A 22,288-nucleotide genomic window follows, 5' to 3' on the forward strand; every position below is an offset into this window, starting at 1 on the left:
GTACTTGGTTTTATGCCGAATAGAACACACCGGAGTGCTAGTGTTTCCGCGAGCAACACGTGCACACAGCGCAGAAAGCTTGCAAGGCGCCGAAAACACAACATCTACTCCCTGTCTCATAGCGACTTTTTTTCACATTTTAGGGAACCTTATGCATGTAAGGCATCACTTACATACCATGGTCCCATTATTACAAAGCTGGGACCATGGGACCATGGTCTCCACCGTCGTGCGCTCAGTGGCCGTACATAGACACAAACACACGCACGCACACGCACACACAAACTCTCTCTCAGAAGCTTCCTGGCTCTAATAATTGAATTTGACTTATGGAGGTGGATCCGCGAGCTACAGTTGACATTTGAAGGAAACGGCATGCAAGAAACAAAGTCGGCCATTTTTAGCGAGACTTACGAGTAAGCTCCCGCTTCTCGCCCAGTTGGAAAGGACGGAGTAGACGACCGAGTGGGCGCTAAGTAATGCCGCTGCAACATGATGACCTGGCACGTGCGACATACTATCGACGCGCATAGCGTATTCACGTAATAGTACGTGCTTCGTGCAACGTCACGCAAGCGTGCGTGACGGGTGTTTCATTAAATAAGCAAGTGGCGACGCACTCGTGAGGAACTACAATTTGGACGCAGTGACGATTTTCTGCCAGTGTTTCGCACTGAAAAAAGCCGGACCTGAACGGTCCTTCGCTCACTAACAACTAGGGTCCAGTAGCAATGACAGAGAGGAACCAGTTCGCTAGCAGGCACATTGTAGGCCACTTATGGACCTGTAATTGACGTCCACAAGCGAGACGCCGCCGCGACACGACATCGGGGACAGCGGCTAGCTCCATTCCTACACATTCTTCCACTCTCCTCGAGAGGCGAAATATGTTGCTGTCATATCCGAATCGAAGCAGTGATTCGCTTGAGACAAACCGACTTGAAGAAGGTGCCCTGCGCGAACTTGCGAGGCGCAGCGCGTGTCCAAAGCAAAAAGTATATGCAGACTTCGTATATCCCCGATAGGCAGCTCCCAGAGACACTGTGCTGCTTGCAATTGGACCCTGTCACGCTCAGCGCTCGATCGTTCCGCTATTTCCACTAGCCTCATGTTTTTTTTTTTCTTCTATCACTACAGATTTTCCTTCATGGCCCAGGGCTCTGTACACTATCTAGAAAAAAAGGTCGACACAGTGGGAATTCATTACATTTGTTAGTATTTTTCTTACCTTTAACTACTTAAACCATTAAGCTTACTTACTCTGTATGCCAGTTAGCCCAAGAACTGGTAAACGTATAAAAACCTTGAATATGTTCTAAAGCGAACATTTTCATACTCTCGCAGCATTTCGACAAGTAGTTAGCAATAGTGTCTAAGCGTTGAACGGAGCCTTCGACATGGATACCGCAGCAATATAGTGCATTTCATGAACGAGTAGCGTTGAACTGAAATATTTGATTGGTCTCTTATTAACCAATGCGGTTCGTCAGACGTTTGCTCGTGATAGATTTTTAAAAAGCAACGTCCATGATATCAAGGTGTTAATGGCTACAAAAACAAAATAATTCATCTGTCCGTTTTCAAAAACAAAGCATCAACTCTCATGAATATCTGCCGAATTTCACGAAATCTGTCACCGAGTGAAGATAAAGAGAATTGCGGAACTCAATGTCGCTTAGGCTTTATTTGTTGATTTCTTTTTTGAATCATCAGTAAGTTACCAGTTCGTCCAGAGATTCTATTCAATAAGCTTATAGGTTGCTTACCTAAAAGCGGACCTCATATTGCTAAACGCATACAGTTGACGCGGTTACGTCGTATCTGAAGCGACATATTTATCTTTATGTTCATTTATTGGATACTGTCAGCAGGCCCTTACAGGAGTGAGCACTACATGCATAGTTATAATTAGACACGCTAAAGTCTGACAGTTAAAGTCTAAAAGTTGGACACGTAAAAAAAAAAGGCATCCATGGAGGTTTCCAAAATGGATAATGATAGTGCGAGTAGCGAATTGCTGACAGTGACAAACATTCGTTGAAGTCGCTGCTTTGTAGTACTACACCGCAGTCCTCATTTCTTTTTTGCCGTATATTTATTTTCAATCGGAAAGTTATGGGCGATCATTAAAAGAGTAGTGGTAAGCTCATGCCATATATTAATTAAAGGGATCTTTAGTTGAATAATGAAAAGCATTTTAAGTGAGCAGTCTTGAGATGCAAATGTGAAAAAAATAAAGATAGGCGAGATAACGTCGCATTGCCTAGGTGCGAGATCCATGACAGAAAAGAAACACATATTGCCAGTTCAAAGAGCATTCAGAAGTGTGAATTACTAAAGTATGCTTGCAAGAACTCTGTCTCATTAACATAAATTTAAAAAAAAATGTCCTTTTAGGTCATCTTTTTTATTGCATGTCTGAGAACACTAGGAGGTAAAAATTAATTTATAACACCCACTGCGGCGGGCCTGTTAATCGGAATGTAGTTTGGCATCCCAAGAATTTAGTTTCAATTCGTTCATATGTTAAATATGCAAACAAATTGATCATGGCGACATGATCTTGCACAGAACATCACGGAAGCACACATCACAGCCACGGTTTTCTCGGCGATCTTATCAGAAATCCATGCGGACCTGTCGACGGAAAAAGAACATAATGCATAAGCACTGTTCACTAATGTGCCTTGGGAAATCTGCAGAATGACGCCGTGACCTGAATTCTCGGTACATAACTTCACTGCACGAACAGTGGTCTGATTGAACTTGCGACAGAGGATAAGGCAACGTTCGCACTTAAAGACGCGTGCCGTGTAAAAAATTGACGTGTCACATTTGGGCAGAGTTCCGTACTGACTTGTTCATCGAGCGGTCCACTAATGGAGTCTCTCGGGCTAATTGGCCTTTGATCACGCTGACCACGGGGGCGGAGAAGTAATGATTGCAGATGAAGACCTGCAAATGTTTCGGAAACGAATTACGGAGAGCACGGCCAGGTAGCAGTATCTCGAAGAAGCTGTCTATGTTCTGAAGGACGCCGCCTCGAGTACAGTTTCACTGATTTCCTGAAGCGGCTCGCCGTCGACGAATCTCTCTACAGGGAAATACGTCGAGGGCCGAAGGAAGCCGAGTCAATCTAATTGCAGCCCCGGGCAGCGCAGTACTTAAAAGCTACTTTAAGTAAAAAGACCTCACGTTATTACATATGTGTCTTCCGCGAGGTAAGACATTAAAAACGCATTGTTAATTATTCCTCCACGTGCATTCTAGCGCCACTCGCTATGCTGGAAGTACTGGCATATGAACTGGGACACGTTAACACTATTACCCCCCCCCCCTCCGCCTTTTTACTGTTGAAGAAAAAGAAGGAAAAAAAAGGTACGTGGTCGCAAACAAACTTAACGTGGGCCGTATACGTGCATTTCCTTTTCGTGGGCAAGAGCGCGAAGATCTGAGAAGCACTTACCCTCATGCCACCGAAAGTCACTAGAACGGGAAAAGTACCGCATTCCTTTCCTCTTCGCCGCCGCGCGCTCTCGGCGGCTTCGCGACATAAATAGTCCAGCTCGCTCGCCTCGCTAAAGTGTCTCCTGGCCGCCGACGCACGGTGCTTTGCAGGATGATTGTTTTCATAGCCTGAGAAAAGCGTGCAGAAACTTTGCGACATCTGGTATCACTTTGACTTACATCACAAACCTGTCAAGGCATCGAAGGATGCCTGGGTGCTGCGCTTTTGGATGCAGAAACCGGCGGGAATCGGGCAAAGCTCTCTTTGCTATTCACAGCGGGAATTAAATGCTGTAAGGAGTGGGGTTCGGCGGGTCTCGTTACGGTAGCTGGCTCCCAGGGAAGAGACGCGTTCTTTCAAGAAGGAACGTGTTTATTTACATGATGAAGTCAGGAGGTGAAAAGAAGAGAAATAACAGCAAAAGTCTTCGGCTTTTATAGCCCCGAGACTGTCACTGCATAAGCACTGGCAAACCGGTGTCAACGTCTCCCGCCAATCCGGTGACCTGTCGTCCTGGCGTCCGGCCTCCCGAAAGGAGGCAAAGAGTCACACAATACACTCGCCACGCCCCGAAGACTCGTAGGTAGAAGGTCGGCGAGGAGTTTCAGTCCAAAGGGGAAAGGGCCGATGACCTCCGTTTCCACTGCCAGTAATACTTGGAAGAAGTGTTGAATGATGGCTGCCTCGGGTGAAGGCCCCACCTGGGTTGATGGGAGCGTCTTCAACGGCGCAGTCCCACGCTGACCAAAACGCACGACAAAGCGGGTGTGTCGAATTCAGGAAAACACGCAGACCGCTCCCTCCGGCGCAGGTTAATTTTCCCTGCTGCGGTAGGGTAGAAGGCAGATGTGGCTGGGTGAGAAACTCTCCCGCGGTGCTATATCACGCAGAGAACAAGCTAAAAAGGGGTCTCCGAATTCCGACGTCCTTTTTCTGGGAAATCCGTCGACAGCGACATGTCCGCCCGCCCGGCAAAAGCTCCTACAGGAAGAATCGGCATTCCTGCCTCCGTCTAAGCGCCGATACGGGGGGGAGAAGACAGCATTCCGGTAGACAGCTGTACGCTCAATGGCGTCGGCCTCGATGAATTTTTAGGCCAAACGTAACAGCTCCTCCGCCGCCCGGAAAATCTCGGCTGGCCAGCGCTCACAACCGCTGGGCACGAAGAGAATGGTTGGTGACGAGGCCGACGTCCTGTCTTGGAACCGCAACTGCGAACTCGCAACAAACTCCCAAACCACCTCACAATGATCGACAGCAGCAAAGTGAACCATACAACACAATGCCATGCCGTGATCAAGCGCCTTGGACTCGCTAAAAACTCTCCAGGCTTCTCAAGACATAAATAAATGAAAAACCCGCTACTCTAAAATATTGACGGAATTTCGTGCCGCCAAAGCTACAGCATTCATGGAAGAAGGCATGCCAAAGAGAAATAAAAAAAAAAGGAAAGAACAGTTTTGGTCACATAAGATAACAACAAAAGATACAATATAATGTGGCCCTTGATTCATCAACAACACTTTTCAGATTAGTCTGCTCAGACCATCCGCATTGCCGTGCAATTTCCCTTTTTTATAACGAACCTCGAAGTTGTACTGCTGGAGGGTGAGGCTCCATCGGAGCAAGCGACCATTTTTGTGTGACATTTGATTGAGCCATGTCAGAGGACAGTGATCTGTCTCAAAGATGAACCTCGCTCCGTACAAATAACATGACAACTTCTGGGCTGCCCAAACCAAACAGGCACATTCCTTTTCGGAAGCACTATAGGCTTCCTCCCGACCGTTAGTTTGCGGCTGGCATAGAGAATGGGATGTTCCTCATGATCATCACCAACTTGGGTAAGCACAACGCCCATGCCTCTGTCGCTTGCGTCGCATTGAACTATAAACTCTTTACTATAGTCCGGTGCGCGTAGCACAGGTCGTGAAACTAACAATGCTTTTAAACCCTGAAAGGCGGCTTCTTTACCCCCATCCCAATGCAAGTTAGTGGGCTCCCCTTTTCTCAGTGCGTCTGTAAGCGGACTTGCCAGTTGCGAAAAATTGGGAATGTAACGCTGGTAGTAGCCGACAAGTCCCAAGAATGACCGAATGTCGGTCTTTGTGCGTGGCTGTGAAAAACCGGCAATCGCAGCTGTTTTCAGTTCGGCCGGCTGTCTCGTTCCCTGCCCAACAACATGGCCTAGGTAGGTCACTTGAGAGCAGCCAAAACTACATTTTTCCGCTTTCATTGTCAAACCCGCCCCTCTCAACCTCGAAAATACTTCCCTCAGATGCTTTAGGTGATCTTCCCAGCTGTCTGAAAATATCGCGACATCGTCAAGGTACGGGAGTGCGAACTCCTGTAGGTCTTTCAGTACGATGTCCATCAACTTGGAGAAACTGAAAGGCGCATTCTTTAGCCCGAAGCTTAGAACCAAAGGTCTAAAAGTGCCTACAGGTGAAATGAATGCGGCATAGCGGCTGGCACTTTCTGAAAGAGGAACCTGCCAGTATCCTCTCACGAGATCTAGAGTTGAAATGTATTTAGCAGCGCTGACCCTTTCGATTCGCTCCTCAATATTTGGGATCGGGTACAACTGATCCCTAGTGATGGCATTCAACCTCCTGTAGTCTACACATGGACGAGGGTCCTTGTTTGGGGCCTCCACAAGTATTAGTGGTGACGTGTAGTCACTCTCAGCAGGCTCGATCACCCCCAGCTCCAGCATGCGCCGTATCTCGGCCTCCATAATCTCCTTCTGTCGTGGGGACACGCGGTAAGGTTTGGACCTTACCGGTTCGGCTGATGTGAGTTCTATTTCGTGGGTTATCAGTTCGGTTCTACCCGGCCGATGACTGAACCTATCGAGATACTGCCTCAGTAGCTCCTTTAGTTCCTGTACCTGTTCAGGCTTAAGCGCTTCCGCGCCTACCGAGAAAGCTACAACCTCTTCAAGGCTAATTTCTGAGTCGGAAGTTTTGGTGAATCCGTCGAACTCGGATTGAATTTCTTCGGGCTCCTTTAGGGTGAGATTCACAACCCCATGTCGTTCTACGTAAGGCTTCATCAGGTTACAGTGGTAGATTCTAACTTCCTTCCTTCGACCTGGCACTTTCAACGCGTAGTTAGTGTCAGAAAGCCTATGCAACACTTCGACTGGCCCGTCCCAATGTACTTCTAGTTTGTTCTTTCGCGATGGTCTGAGAATCATTACTTGGTCCCCAATGCTAAATGTTCGAAGTCTGGCATTCCTGTCGTAATAAAGCTTGGCATTCCTTTGAGCCTTGTCCATGTTCTTTTCGACAAGCCCTTGTGTCGTACTTAGTCGTTCTAGCAGATTTAGCACGTATTCTACCACTGTTTGACTATCCCCTCTTTCTTCCCACATTTCTCTCAACATTCTAAGTGGGGAACGCAGCGTTCTGCCATACACTAACTCTGCCGGTGAGAACCCCGTGGCCTCATGTGGGACCGTACGCAAAGCGAACAAAGTAGCTGGAAGACAGCTTTCCCAGTCTTCCTTATGCTCATAACAAAGAGCGCGCAACACTCGCTTCAAGACTGAATGCCATCTCTCGACGCTGTTTGATTGAGGATGGTAGACAGAACTGTGTATCAACCTTATCCCAAACTTCTGTAAAAAAGTTGTAGTTAACGAGCTCGTGAAAACCGACCCTTGATCAGCCTGTATTTCTGCCGGAAAGCCGACGCGTGTGAAAACTGACAGAAGCGCGTCTACTATTTCTGTCGAAGTGGGCTCCTTCAGAGGGATTGCCTCTGGAAACTTCGTGGCTGGGCACAGCATGGTGAACAAATACCTATAACCCGACTTAGTTGCTGGTAGGGGACCCACTATGTCTATCACCAGACGTCGAAATGGTTCTGATATTATAGGTACCAATTTTAGCGGAGCTTTCCACTTTTCCCCAGGCTTACCCGTGCGTTGGCACGTGTCACAGGATCTTACAAATTCCTCCACATCTTTGAAGCACCCAGGCCAATAGTATTCCATTAGCAATCTCTCTTTGGATTTCTTTATTCCTAGGTGGCCGGACCACCCGTTTCCATGGCAGAGGTTCAAAAGATCCTCCCGGTATTCTCTAGGAACGACCAATTGATCTAGAATCCGGCCTCTTTTATCCCTGTAGTGCCGATACAACAAACCTCCTTTCTTATGCAACGTCACGTTGCCCCTAGCGATCCCTTCTTTAGCGTTAAACTGTAATCTAGTTAAGCTAGGATCGTTCTCTTGCTGGGCTGCCAGCGACTCTCTGTTTACTCGTACAAGCCGATCAAAGTTTTTCGAGGCCGGCGACAGTACTGACCCCATTTTGCTTGTGCGAGTGTCAGCTAGTTCTCCCTGATCTAGTTCCGTTGATAAAGCCTCATTTTGCTGATCAGTTGACTCTCCCTCTAGGTCATGATCTAACTCCGTCAATAAAGCCTCATTTTGCTTATCAGCTGGCTCTATCTGCGCGCCTGTAGGGTTACCTAACTCCGTCTCTGTTGACGCTGTGATTGGTTCTTCTGGTGCCACAGAGGCGAGCTCTCGCGCCTTGGACCGAGTCAGCGCTTGAACAGTTCCTTCTCCAAGTTTCTGACCCCGCTCGCGCAGTATCCTGTCTGACCGATTTGAAAATATATACGGGTACTGCAACGACAGAGATGTCGAGACCGCTGCCTCAGTCACAATTTCTCCAAACGGCCCAGTGATCGTTACTTTAGCCATAGGAAGGCAGACGCTGTTTTCCTCTACAACCTGTTTGATCCACGCCACTTCTCCCGTAAAGTCATCTACAGTAATGTACGATGGGTGGACAATGTCCATGGTGGCGCCGCTGTCCCTGAGCACTTTGCAAGGTTTGCCGTTAACCTCCAGGTCATGGAGATACGGGCGTAACAGCTCTATGTTCTCGTCACTTTCGTCCGCGTAGGAAAAAACCACCTTAGGACTTCTGCAGTTTGCCGCGATATGTCCGGTCTTCTGACAGTTATAACAGCGAATGGGTCTGAAAGCCTCGAACTCTTTTCTTTGGGAATGTCCACCACTCGCGCTTTCACCCTTGTTCTCTGGCGTACTTGTTTCTCCCCTCGGATTGTCTAGCTTTTTCGCCTGTGAGCCCTTTCTGAACGAAAACTCTTTCCGCGATCCCTTTCGCCCGTCCGGTACCTCCACCCTCGATGCTCAGTTTTCTACGCATTGCGTAATCTTCGGCTAACTCGGCCGCCCTTTCCACAGTGTTTACGTTATCTCTGTCTTGCACCCATAGCCTCACGTTCTGTGGAATGCTCCTGTAAAATTGCTCTAGACAGATGGTCTCGATGACCCTGTCTCTACTCTCGTAGGATTCCGCACTTTTCAACCACTCTATTAGGTTTCTCTTCATGCCGTAGGCAAAGTCCGGATATCCCTCACTATCCTTCTTTTCTGTGTTTCGAAACCTTTGACGAAATGCCTCGGCTGAAAGGCGGTACTTCTTTAATAAGGCAGCCTTAACCTTCGCGTAATCATCTGCCTCTTGCGCGCTGAGTCTGGTAATTACTTCGGCCGCTTCATACGGTAACAGCGAAAGCAACCGCTGCGGCCATGTACTTGGAGCAAAGTTCATCCTCTCGCAAGTCCGTTCAAAACTCCCGAGGAATATTCCTATATCTTTCCCGACTTGAAAAGGGTTTAGATATTTGTCCATGCGGTATGAATCTATCTCGCTCACTCTCTCAGGAGCCCCTCCACTCGTTTGAGCCAAACGTCTGCTTTCATTCTCAAGTTCGATTCTCCGCAACTCTCTTTCCTTCTCCCGTTCCTCTCTTTCCTTCTCTTGTTTCTCTCTTTCTCTTTCCTCTCTTTTTCCTTTCTTGCTCCTCAAACCTTTTGAAAGCGTTTAACGCGGTTTCAATCTCCCCCTTAGTGGCACTTTCCATAATCAGCTTCACAATTTGAGACCTGCCCATTCCTTCCTCAACCTCAATGCTTAGATCCTCACATACAAACAAAAGTTCGTCTTTTAGCATTGTCTTTAACTCCATGACTGCTGTTTTGCTTTGGTCCTGCTCGCTAATAGTTAGGTGATCCCTATAACTCACTCAATACTCATAAAGAGGTGATCTACCTAACCCACACAAAAAACAATCTAGCTTCTACACTACTTAAGTGTACACACAAAATGAAGCCTGGAAAGTCATAGCAAAGACCAAGCACTCACCACAACGCAGCACCATGTCGCAAGGTCCATCCCACCGCTGCCAACCAGTTGTAAGGAGTGGGGTTCGGCGGGTCTCGTTACGGTAGCTGGCTCCCAGGGAAGAGACGCGTTCTTTCAAGAAGGAACGTGTTTATTTACATGATGAAGTCAGGAGGTGAAAAGAAGAGAAATAACAGCAAAAGTCTTCGGCTTTTATAGCCCCGAGACTGTCACTGCATAAGCACTGGCAAACCGGTGTCAACGTCTCCCGCCAATCCGGTGACCTGTCGTCCTGGCGTCCGGCCTCCCGAAAGGAGGCAAAGAGTCACACAATACACTCGCCACGCCCCGAAGACTCGTAGCTAGAAGGTCGGCGAGGAGTTTCAGTCCAAAGGGGAAAGGGCCGATGACCTCCGTTTCCACTGCCAGTAATACTTGGAAGAAGTGTTGAATGATGGCTGCCTCGGGTGAAGGCCCCACCTGGGTTGATGGGAGCGTCTTCAACGGCGCAGTCCCACGCTGACCAAAACGCACGACAAAGCGGGTGTGTCGAATTCAGGAAAACACGCAGACCGCTCCCTCCGGCGCAGGTTAATTTTCCCTGCTGCGGTAGGGTAGAAGGCAGATGTGGCTGGGTGAGAAACTCTCCCGCGGTGCTATCTCACGCAGAGAACAACAAGCTAAAAAGGGGTCTCCGAATTCCGACGTCCTTTTTCTGGGAAATCCGTCGACAGCGACATGTCCGCCCGCCCGGCAAAAGCTCCTACAGGAAGAATCGGCATTCCTGCCTCCGTCTAAGCGCCGATACGGGGGGGAGAAGACAGCATTCCGGTAGACAGCTGTACGCTCAATGGCGTCGGCCTCGATGAATTTTTAGGCCAAACGTAACAATGCCAATCATTTATTAGCGAACTAGCTTGATATACACCAAAATTGGTGTTGCGTGAGGCGACTGTATGACGATTATAAGTGACAGGTGGTAACGTGAAATTAATGATATGCATGTCATGATTTTCATGTTACTATCTGTATCATTTATTTTCGTCATATAGTCGGGTCGCACAATGCCAGTATTGGTGTATGTCAAGCTTGCGAACCGGCCGCGAACGCACCATGAGCGTGGCATGTAAATCATGCTGTACATAAATGCACGTCATTAGTTTCATGTTATCACCTGTCATTCACTTTCTTCATACGGTCACATCACGCAACACAAATTTTGGCGTATACCAAGTTCAGTGATGCTACCGAGGAATTCTCATTTGGAGCAGTTTTTGGAGCAGCAAAATTTCCGTTTTGGAGCACTTCGGCGCAGCAAAAAGTTTCATCTTGGAGCACTTTGGAGCAGATAATTTTGCATCTGGGAGCACTCTGGAGCAGCAAATTTTACATCCTGGAGCGCACTACAGAAGCATATTGCATTAACATTCAAGCCCCTGAATATTATTATGGGGCTCTTATGAAGGCTAGAAATATTTCGATTAATTGCAAATCTCATGGAAAAAAATCATCTCAGGAGAACTTCATACTTCATTCGCTAAGGAAAAAATAAGGGCTCATGCATTTGAGTGTTCTGGATTAACCTCCTCGGTGATTATTTTCGACGCTAACAAATAAACAGAATTCCGGATCAATAAAATTGCATTTTATGAAATAACACTCTAAATACATCAATGCGGTTATCAGCAGACGTGGTAGACAAACGCCGCGATGTAAAGCAATGCCTCAATGCCAAAGAGCCACACTGTCCCTAATGCATTCCCCTAAGAAAACTCCAAGGCGAAAACCAGGTTCTTTTTCTCCTCTATCGACGGGTAGATCCTCCTCCTCCCTCTCTGCAAGCTTTCTGCACCTCACCTGGTTTTGCGCTAGCTCCATGATCGGCGCACCGATCACGGAAGCAGTGTAAAGTGACGATGTCATGTGATGACGTCATCACGTGACATCATGATATATGACGCCATGGTGACGTCACACGTTTTGACGATCTATGACGTGATGATGACGCCATCACATGATGATTATTTTTTGCATCAATCGATTGACGCCGCCGACAGTCTATTTTCGTGTTTGATAAAGCATCTAAGGCTTTCGCATTAATATTGCGTATAGAACGTTAACAGCCTGGCCGTTAACAACCTCGCTTTAATACCAAACTGTCTTCCACCATGTCACCTCTGTGCCATGCGCGAAACAGCTTCGCTTCCACTTCACAAAGTGAAATGGCTGCTAAATTTTTTAAAATTTTTATTGTGATAGCAATTATATGGACACTCTCGGCGGATTGTTGCCGTTGCTGTAACTTTCCGTATAAAGTCCAAATGAATAACATCACCACGCGCATTCTACCCGCGGGTAAAAGCTCGCGAGCACTGGCAACGAACGCGGCTGAAGCGGAGATTAAACTAGCCAGCCGTCTGTCTCTGTCGCACGGACAGCGCATGAGATAACATCTTCCCGCGTGCGGGCCTGCCCCGTCTTTCGTAAGGAGCACGAAGGGGCGCCAGGGGAGAAGAGGTGGGGGGGAGAGAGGACCGCATCGTTCGAAGGGCGCAGTCGCTTGCACGCGCTATCTCGACGCATCAGGAGACTGTTCATAAACTTGCTGTGCTCTTTCTCAACGCTTACTTCGCGTTTAGAGAACTCAGAGCACGAAAACGCTTCGGTTCCTGGAGCGACCGTATTTTCTTAAATCTGCCTTCTGTTGAGTTACGCGAGATCGGATCCAAAAGAGTTAGCTGCTAGCCTTACTTCGTTTAACAATACAATTTGTTGGTATTGCATTCATTGCTTCGCCCTTAAGCGAAACTGAGTTTTAGATGAGAAGTACCTTATAGCGGAGCTCAAACCAGGGGTGGTGGTGGTGTGCGGCGTGACCACCCATACTGCACATGCGCAGACCCTCCCCACTCCCCCTTCACCACTTCCCCTCTCCACTCCCCACTCCCCCTCTGAAACGCGGGTTCGACATGCCGAAACGCTGCTTCGCATCGCCTCATGGTCCCCTTTAGCAGTAGGTGGTGTGCCCTAGAGTTACTGTATATGCTACCTTTAGGTAGCAGAGTTGCGCATCTGTTTTCCAACGCCGCTAGCAACCATGCATTGCGGAGAAGCTGATGCTCGGGCCAATTTTTGTATTTCTCGACGCCGCCGCTGCAGCTCACTCAATTAACACTAGTCATCGACAGCCAATGTTTATCGCCGGCCTTCGACACGCCAGACATGTTTATCGGCGACGCGGTAGGCATGTCGCCTGCAAAAATGGAGTGCGACTTCACCGCATAGCTGTGGTTGCTAGCCGGACCTATGCGCTACTCTGCTACCTAAAGGTAGCCTATACAGTGACTCTAGTGTGCCCCTCTCCTGCGCAACGCCACGATGAGCGCCAGCGCATGCGCGTCCCTCCCCCTCTCTCTCCTCTCCTATGCTCCCCCCTTCGCGCGCCTGACGACCGCGTTCCCCGCTCGCCCTGTGAGAATTAACGGCAAGGCTGGAAGGAAGACACGACGCGCGTAGCGTTCCTCTTCGCGTTCCACGACGCGAGGTCGGTAGCATGCCCAACATACGCCAACGGAACGCGATCGTGCAAGTGCTCCGTCGCATCGCCTCATGCTCCTATTTAGCGGGAGATGGTGTAATTTTTTTTTAACCGTCAGCATTTGACCCTCGAAGCGAGGGCCGGACGTGTAACATGGCATAGCCGCTTCACTGTGGGCCGTCAGCGACGGGCCCGCTACTGACAGCTGCGCATTTGCCGATGCTCCGACCAGGAGATATGCTTTCATTCATTAGATTACATTTTTAAAAAAGTAAGCACAAATTCGAATTGGAACCCTAGCACGTGAGCTCGAAAGGGCAGGGCCTTTAGGGGGTATTTACCGCAGAGTGATTACAAACTCGGATGTGCTGGTGGAAGGAATTACGAAAGGGCTCTTCTGGACGGTGGTCCATGGATAAAGTATATCTGAGGAAAAGTGTCAACGCGTTCCCACCGTTCGCGTGCTCTTCCATAAACGCGAAGCAAGGACAATTCGATATTGTTCCATATATCTACTGCTAGCGATGTCCAGAAACAGAAGTGATAGACATTTTAGCGGCACGCATGTAGTTATTGCTGAACATTGATTTCCTTGCGTGCCGTGCGACGCTTGAAACGAGCTATCAGCAGCGTTTCTGGAACAGACGACGTCCGCCGATGAATCGCCGTCGCACTTTCTCGCTACCGATAGGCCTAGACGTCACGAGTCTCTGCGGAGAGTGCGTTTTGCTGTCCAGCCAACTTGCAGAACAAAGCTGCGTCGGCACCGTGCATGGCATCGTGGCTTACTCGGGACGCACGCGCGAGCGCTATTTATTCAGCGGAATAATTCTTGGTCCATGGTTGCGACTTTGGCAGCCCCAAGATCAAGCTGCACATGTTCTGACGCGCTCGCCGTGCGATTGCCGGTGATAGACGCCCCAAACCCGAGACTTTGGCGCAGTTTGGCGCAATTTTCGTCCATATTATCAGGATGGCGCAGTAAATACGATTTGGCGCACTTTGGCGCAGTTGGCGCAGGAGTGGAATCACTGCAAGTTAGCAAACCAGCCGCGAGCCCACCATAAGCGTGGCATGTAAATCATGCTGTAGATGACATGCAAGTCACAATTTTCATGTTGCCACCCGTCCTTTACGTTCGTCATACAGAAATGTCTCGTCATAGCAATTTTGGTACATATCCACTTAATTAAACGGCCGCGAGCTCCCCCAGACCATGTCATGTAAATCATGTTGTACATGAGATGTATATTATAATTTGCAAGTTAGGACCAGTCATTTATGTTCCTCATACACTCTTGTCCCGCAATGCCAATGGTGGCATATATGCTCCGCCACGGTGGTCTAGTGGCTATGGCACTCGGCTGCTGACCCGAAGGTCGCGGGATCGAATCCCGGCCGCGGCGGCTGCATTTTCGATGGAGGCGAAAATGTTTGAGGCCCGTGTACTTAGCTTTAGGTGCACGTTAAAGAACCCCAGGTGGTCGAAATTTCCGGAGCCCTCCACTACGGCGTCTCTCATAATCATAGTGTGGTTTTGGGACGTTAAACCCCAGATATTATTATTAATGGTGGCATATATAAAGTTAACGAAGCGGCCGCAAGAGCACCAAGACAGTGGCGTATAAATCATGCGGTTCATGGCATGCATGTTATGATTTTCATGTTATGACCTGTCATTTATATTTGTATACAGTCATGTTATGTCATATCAATTTATGTACACATCCCGTTAACGAAACGGGTAGGAGAGCACAAAGTCGTAGGCGGCTAGATTAGATAGATAGATAGATAGATAGATAGATAGATACGTTCAAGGTCGCATAGGTTCGCTAAGAAATGCTTCGCATTTAATAAATGCCGACAGCCGAGCATGTCAATGCCGCGCAGTTCGCATTTCTTTATTGCGTTTCTACGCACGCGTGAGCTCACGAAGCCAAGTGAAAACTTCCTCTATTTCTTTCCTAATCAGTTAGAGAACAACGGCATGCTTCATTCGGGGCTGCAAAAGCGCACGCAATGTGTAAAACATCCGTTGCTCCGCGTAAGATCAACACCGCCCCGCTGCAGCTCCAGCCGCGCTGGACCAAATATGGCGGCGGGCCGGACGGTCGCGCTACTTTTTCCGTTCCGTTGACTTTAATGTCACCCGCTTGCTTTTTTATTTTTTTTTAATAATACAAACGTGCTGCTGTAACTTGCTTCCAAGGCGTTTTCAATGTCGAAAGTACTCTAACACTACGACGGACAAAAGCATACGGACGAAACATTTCCATTGCTGCTAAGAAGAAGGCTAAGAAGAAACTTGTACAGCGCAGTTCCGGTGAATAATGTCGTGGTAGTGGTATGAGGAGAGGAAAGACGCTATATTTCTGCAACCCGCGAGGGATCACGGCACAGCATCGTTGGGGGGGGGAAGGAGAGTGAAAGAAGAGAGGGGAAAGGGAGACCACCTTTTCGAGAAATGAGTACCCACAACGATGAGCGCCAGGCCGGGGTACCTCTCTCTCCATTAGAAAACCGGTGGGTTTACGGCGGGACTGGCTATCGAGCCCAGTAACTCCCGCATTGGAGGCGGAATTTCTAACCACTAGACCACCGCTGCGCTGAACAAAAGGGCAAAAATGCAACGCCAACCTTCGCTTCCCCCACACTTCTTTTTTTCTCCCGTTGGCTTTGGCAATTACTGGCCTTTAGATTAGCCTAAGACTTTTGATGTGGTGTTTGCTGTGACGGGCCTGAGACGGAGACTTGTCATTGGCTAGTGTCTCAGCAATGCATGGCTTGGGAAAATCCCTGTATCTGTATCGTCAGCTTCTTCAGCGGAAGGAAGCCACGAGGGAAATAATGAGATGTGAAAGGCGGGGAAATTAACCGGCAGGTAAGCATACATCTTGTTGCCCTATAAAGAACGCATAACAATTGAAAGGGACTGAAGCAGACCTAGTGTAGCGCAGCACTAACACAGACAGAAGAAAGAGCGGACAGCGCCTGTTCTGTCCGTTCTCCCTCTCTCTGTGTTAGTGTTGGGCAGCCTTCATTACACCATGGAACCATACCACCTTGCCCAAATGTCTAAACTGCGACAGACACAATGCCTCAGATATTAATGCGTATGTATGCCTTGAATATTTGAACGCCGGAGTGAAAGAGGAGGACGAATGAAAAGTTATTTGCTTTTCCCGAGTGACATCTTTGAACTGTTTAATAACCCGAGTGACATCTTTGAACTGTCGTAGAAATCCTCGTTATGCAATACGTTAAAGAGCGCTTCGCCTACATTTTCGCTAAGCTATAACGTACGTAATTAGTAAAACTTCAGTAAAACTTTTGTTGGGCCTAGTTGGTACATAGCATTTAGGAACATAACTTCAGCGCAAATGAAGACGAACCAAGAAGACGTGAAAGACAAGGACTGGCGCTTACTAACAACTGCTTTATTCTTCTCACAGCATCGCATATATATGCCACAACCACAATCATTGCATGCGCACGCGTAGCTTCGTATTGCATACGTAAGAACATAGATATTTCAACAAGATACGCCACACCCACAACCCTTGCATGCGCACGCGTAGCGTTGTGTTGCAACCGTAAAAACACAGATGTCTAACCAAAATGCGCACGCATAAATTCATATTCTGATGAGTACAAAGAAATAGAGGTGTCACTGGTACAATCAGCTCCCCTTTTCCTGATGTGATATGCTTCCAATGCAAGCCGCGCATAACGCACACCTCAAAGTGCGAAAACAAGGATTAAGAAAACGTAAGGGCGAATACATATTATTTAACATACGGCACCACATCATTTATCTTATGAGTTGTCTTTTTTCGGAAGCTTGCATTTAGGCATAATAAATATGTGTTTAGAAATACACAGAGTTGTTCAGTGCAGTTATTCTGATAGGGAAGACTAGCAAGTGCCACGTATCTAGCGTTCTATCTCTGCAAGGCCTTGTTCTGACGTGTTTATTCACTCATTTCAAACGCAAAACAACATACATGTATAAGTTCACTGCATTGGTCGTGTTCTTACACCAGTCATACTGGCTTAAGTGGTTATTGCGTTGCGCTGCTAAGTACGAGGTCACGGGTTCAAGTCCTGGCGGCGGTAGCCGCAGTTTGATGGAGGCGAAATAAAAAAAACAGCCGTGTACTTAGATGTAAGTGTGTAAAAGAACCCCAGGTTGTCAAAATTAATCCAGAGTTAATTTGTGCCTGATAATGTGATTGCAGCTTTAGCTCACTAAGCCACATAATTTAATTTCTTCCGTTCGTAGCTGCGTATACAGGCTCCGCTACAATAGACCTTCTCGCGACATTACGAAAACAATATTGAGGTGCAAATGGAGTGTCACCGACGAATATACGCCTAAAAAAGTGAATAGAGGCTGCACTTTATGCAGTCCCTCGTCTTTTCTTGTACAGTTCTCATCAACCTGTGCTTTTTTTAAAGGCCACGTGTAAGGTTCACAGAAGAATCGAGACAGATGGAAACTTCATTTCTCGAAAACTGGATGTCCCTGGAGCCTACGTTCCAAGACCGAGACGCCGTGACATATTCTTGTCAATACGTTAACTCCAATCTAAGGCATCCTTTTATCGACCACTATTGATCAAAACAGGTTTCGAGTTTGAAGAATTCTCGATATTTGATCAGACCGAAAAAATAAGGAAGGAGAGTACCATTTCTCCCTCGAGTGACTCACAGTGTATTATCCCTATAGGCTGGTGGACCATGAGGTGGAAATATAAAAAAACGATATTGCAGTGGACGCGGGAAAAGTTTTGTGGTAGATAAAGGTGAGAGCTTTCAGACGAAAGCTTGAACAATGCATTCACGGCTTTTTGTGATTTGGTTCTGCAAATGAAGAAAAAGTTAGTGACATTGTCAGAAGATTTGACTTATATCTTCTAAAATGCCTGTCCTCCTTTTAGGCCAGTTTTTTTTTTCAGTATACACGAGAACGATGACACTACTACGACTACAGTTAGCGACTGGGAGATTCGTGGCGCGGGTTTTGTAGTGCAGCTTTCACTTTGACACGGTAGCTTTCTGGGAGGTTTGCGATGTCGGCCGACAAGTAAAGAACCTTTAAAGGGCCCCTCACCAGGCCACATAGCAAATTTTAGTTAGACGCTGGAAGTTGTTGCGTGCCGAATGAAGAGCACTATGCCGCAAGAATTTTTCAAATCGGCTCATTACGAGCTAAGAAAAACAATAATTTGTAGCGGCGCGAAACCATGATGCGAGGAGGCGAGTTTCAAACCCTTGCCACTCGCCCCGTGTAGCCTTAGCAAGCCAAGTCCCTTCCCTGCCCTCTTCACTTGACACATACGCATGAACACGTCATGCGCATGCATGGTCACGTGCGCATGACGTGCCCGAGTCAGCCCGAGCACGCGAGCGGCGTTGCACGGCCGCTACCTTTTTTTTTTATGTAGCGGCCGTGGGCGTTTTGTCGGCGTTCTCTGTGGTGTACTGCCTGTTTCTGCGGGACGGGCATGAAAGTTGAGACATTTGTACGGGCACGAGAGTGGCGGTATCATGGGCCAGTGCCGCATTAACGTTTACTTGGACGCGGTAGAATAAATTAGCATAATGAGTGCTCGAACGCACCAGAACATTACCTTCGCTTCCAGGGCTGGCGTCTGCTTGATGCGCTAACCGCGGGGACACGAACGCATGGGAAAGGGAGGCACATTAGCCCCGCATCTCGCTGCAATTCACGAAAAAAAAATGAAAAAACGCACACATTCCCTTTGTGTGTCTCATTATTTCTCTCAAGTTTTATTCATCTATTCAAGCAACAATTTACACAAACTACACATGTCGTGTCAAATAATTATCACAGTGTCACGTGCTACTGCTGGCGACGTCAGAGCACAGTCGTCCACGTAGAGGAGCGACGTCACAGCACTACCACCTACGTAGGGCCATTTTCTCGTGTACGTAATCCCCTCATTCTCTAAAGCGCGGGCCCGCGAGAGGAAGGGCAAGCAGCGTTCACCTTGAAATTTGACGCATTTCCGCGGCGCGTAGCGTTGCAAATTTTGGCAGACGTGATCGTGAACGCCCAGTGTATGAATTGCGCTCGTTAGCTCAAAATTGTCAAACCTGGTGAGGGGCCCTTTAACTTCCTGTCTCGTTGCCCTACGCCATTTCTTAACTGATCTGTTACATACAGACTGTTTCACAACTTAATTAAATATGATTCACAGTTTCCTACATTGAAAGCGACGTAATGCTGTATTCGTGGTAGTCCGAAGTATTTGTAAATAAACTCGCCGGTGCAGATACCATTTGCCGACATGCAAAAATGCGATATTGCTTGTGAAAATTTTACCGTCTTTCCCCGATGAGCGTGAAATTTTTTTCTTCCGTATCAATTTCCTGCATTTTTTCGTTTCCAGTGTACAAATTCCTTGGCCACTTCCTCCATTCTATGTTTTAGCTGGCTTAGATTTGCGTACGTGGTATTAAGATACCTTACTGTCCATTTTTCACGCTTGGCACGCCTTCTGTGGAGCATTTTTCTTTGTAATTCACGTAGGACACTTGGGTAAAGCACGTCTTACATGTCTAAAGACACAGCACTCCAGGATTAGACAGCATCACTGGGAGCAGTCCGCAATGCAGGGTTCTGGGTTTAACATATATCACGATATGTTTAAGCTAAAAATATCACAATGAATGTGATTAACCTCTACGCCACAACTGGAATGCGAGCTATCAGGGCCAGGATTGCATCGCACGATCTTGTTTTTAACTCCGAACGCCACAATCATTGAGTCAACAAGGCAACTTAAGTTTCTCAGTTCACAGTTGATTCGGTGTCAGTCTTCACTTGTACAAATAGCTGGTGCGCTTTCCGTCTCCTTTCATTCCCTAATCACCTTCCCCAATGCAAATTAGCAAAACGCGCACCTTGTTAACCTGCCTGCCTTTCCTTTCTTCGCCTCTCTCCCTGCTCTTAAGTCACTGAAAGCAAAAACATTACAAAATGCTCAGGTTAATGGGTCATAGCAGGCATAAGAAAAAATGAAATAATCACGGAAATGTGTGTGCCATGACTGAGACCTCTGTTGCAGAACGCACACGTCGAGAGACGACAATGGCGGTCCTGGGACGAGCAGGCCTACTGCTGCTGCTGCTGGCCAGCGCGGTGCTCGTGGGCTGCGGCGGCCAGGCCGCTGACGAGAGCAGCGCACCTGAGCGCCAGCACCGGGGCTTCCAGCAACTGCGCCTCTCGACGGCACGCGGATTCGGCAAACGTGGCACGCTGCCCGCCATCGCCGCCCTGCTCGGACACCACGTGGCCTTGCACAGGGTCCCCGAGCCCCAGCAGCCACCCGTGTGAGCATGCGGTTTTCACGAATGGTGAAGAGTTTAGATCCAGTTGTGGCGCTCCATTTTTCCCTGGAATACGCAACTGGGCGCCATGTGCAGCTTCATTGCACATGTAGTTTTCTGCAGTGATGGCACCGAATCCATATATAGACTTAGTAACTTCTGTTCTATGGGCAGCCTGCCCACAAAAAAAAAGAGAGACAGAGAGACTTTGGTCACAAATAGAGTCGCAGTGTCAGAGGTTACGTCGCAAAGGTAAATGCTACGCAAGACACCGTTCATTGTGGCTTATTGAACGCTAGCTGTTGCTGCATTATCGCTTATCAATGTCCTTTCATCTCTACCTTTTTCCTTCCTTTCATGTTCCATTGTTGAGGGTGGGACATACAAAAGCTTCGTGGCTGCGCAACTATACTAAATGACTGCAGGCGCAAGAGTTGCAAACATGCTTGACAGAAGAATTCCCACTTCACTGGCTGACTGCTTTTGACCGCTAAATTTTCCTTGTCCGCAGAATCAAAAAGGGCTTTCGTAACATGAAGATCTCGACGGCCAGAGGTTTTGGCAAGCGCGCTGACTCGGACACTTCGTTTTTGCTGGAGAACGATGACTTTGACCCCATGGATTTCAAGTGAGTACAGCTTAATTAAGCCACCACTGAGGCTTTCGAACACTACCGGCACTCACATAGCAGACAGAAATAACCCTGTCTACAGTAACCACTGCCAGGCTTTGCACAAATCTTCTCCTACTTGGTAACATTAATGTTCATATCTTACGAAACTTTTAAGCACGTTGAAGCACGCCCACATTCCAGCCTTCGTTATTTTATTTACCGTGCCCGTTGCGTGATTACGTTCGAGTTATTACGGAATTCAGCGGCGTACTTAATTGTTTGCAGGTCTGGTTGTCTCGCCTTCTAAAATTTTCTGGTCGGTTACAGTTTGACTTATCAGCATTTTAACTGCTGCTGCGGAAATGCACGCTCTCCAGTCTTTAAACCAGGGGTCTCAAGCTTACCTCAGCTAGCGGGCCGTAGTCACGCAATTTAGTCCCGTTGGGGCCGGGTCAGTAAAGAAGGTTAGAGCAGGGAGGGGGGAGTTGCACAAAATGTCAGCTAACGTTGCCATTTGATACCCATATCTAATATATGGGTCTTAACCATATCTAATATACGTGTAATTTTTTTAATGAATTGGGCCTCAGGATTCGAGAAACATATCGATGCCGACCTCCAGAATTATTAAAATCTGGATGGCGACTCTGAAATGTAGGTTTTGTTGCACAGTTATGTTTTAACACACGGTAACCGCATGGGGTGCCTTACGAAAAATATGGGACGAAGGCAGTCATGTGCGGACCAGGCCGCTAGCTAAAGGTGCGCGGGCCGCGTGTTTGAGATCCCTGCTTTAAACCATCCAAGCAGCAATATTAGTACTCCCCGCATCTCTTATATCACGGCTGCCTCTAGCAGCGCTGATACACTTAAGTGTTTGCAGGTCTGGTGGTCTCACCTTCTAAAATGTCCTGGACCGTCACGGTTTGGCTTGTCCACAATATGACTGCTACTGCAGAGATGCACGCTGTACAAGCAAACTGTGTTGCTTGAAACCCTCCAAGCAGCACTATTAATGCTCTCCCACATCTCTTATTTCGGCTGCCTCTAGCAGCGCTGATACACTTAACTGTTCGCAGCTCTGGTGGTCTCACCTTCTAAAA

At 47.8% G+C, this 22,288-nt stretch overlaps 1 protein-coding gene across 1 annotated transcript in view; it reads left to right on the top strand.

Annotated features, from left to right (window-relative positions):
* Positions 1–22,288, top strand: part of LOC119379327 (uncharacterized) — a 58,184-nt gene that overhangs the window by 31,106 nt on the left and 4,790 nt on the right. The window contains exons 2-3 of the mRNA XM_037648604.2: positions 20,311–20,575; positions 21,084–21,200. Of these exons, the coding sequence (XP_037504532.1) occupies positions 20,334–20,575; positions 21,084–21,200 (359 nt within the window). The 5' untranslated portion in view covers positions 20,311–20,333. The remainder of the gene's footprint in view (positions 1–20,310; positions 20,576–21,083; positions 21,201–22,288) is intronic.

Source organism: Rhipicephalus sanguineus, chromosome 1, assembly GCF_013339695.2.
Source record: "Rhipicephalus sanguineus isolate Rsan-2018 chromosome 1, BIME_Rsan_1.4, whole genome shotgun sequence".
NCBI classification, from domain to species: domain Eukaryota; kingdom Metazoa; phylum Arthropoda; class Arachnida; order Ixodida; family Ixodidae; genus Rhipicephalus; species Rhipicephalus sanguineus.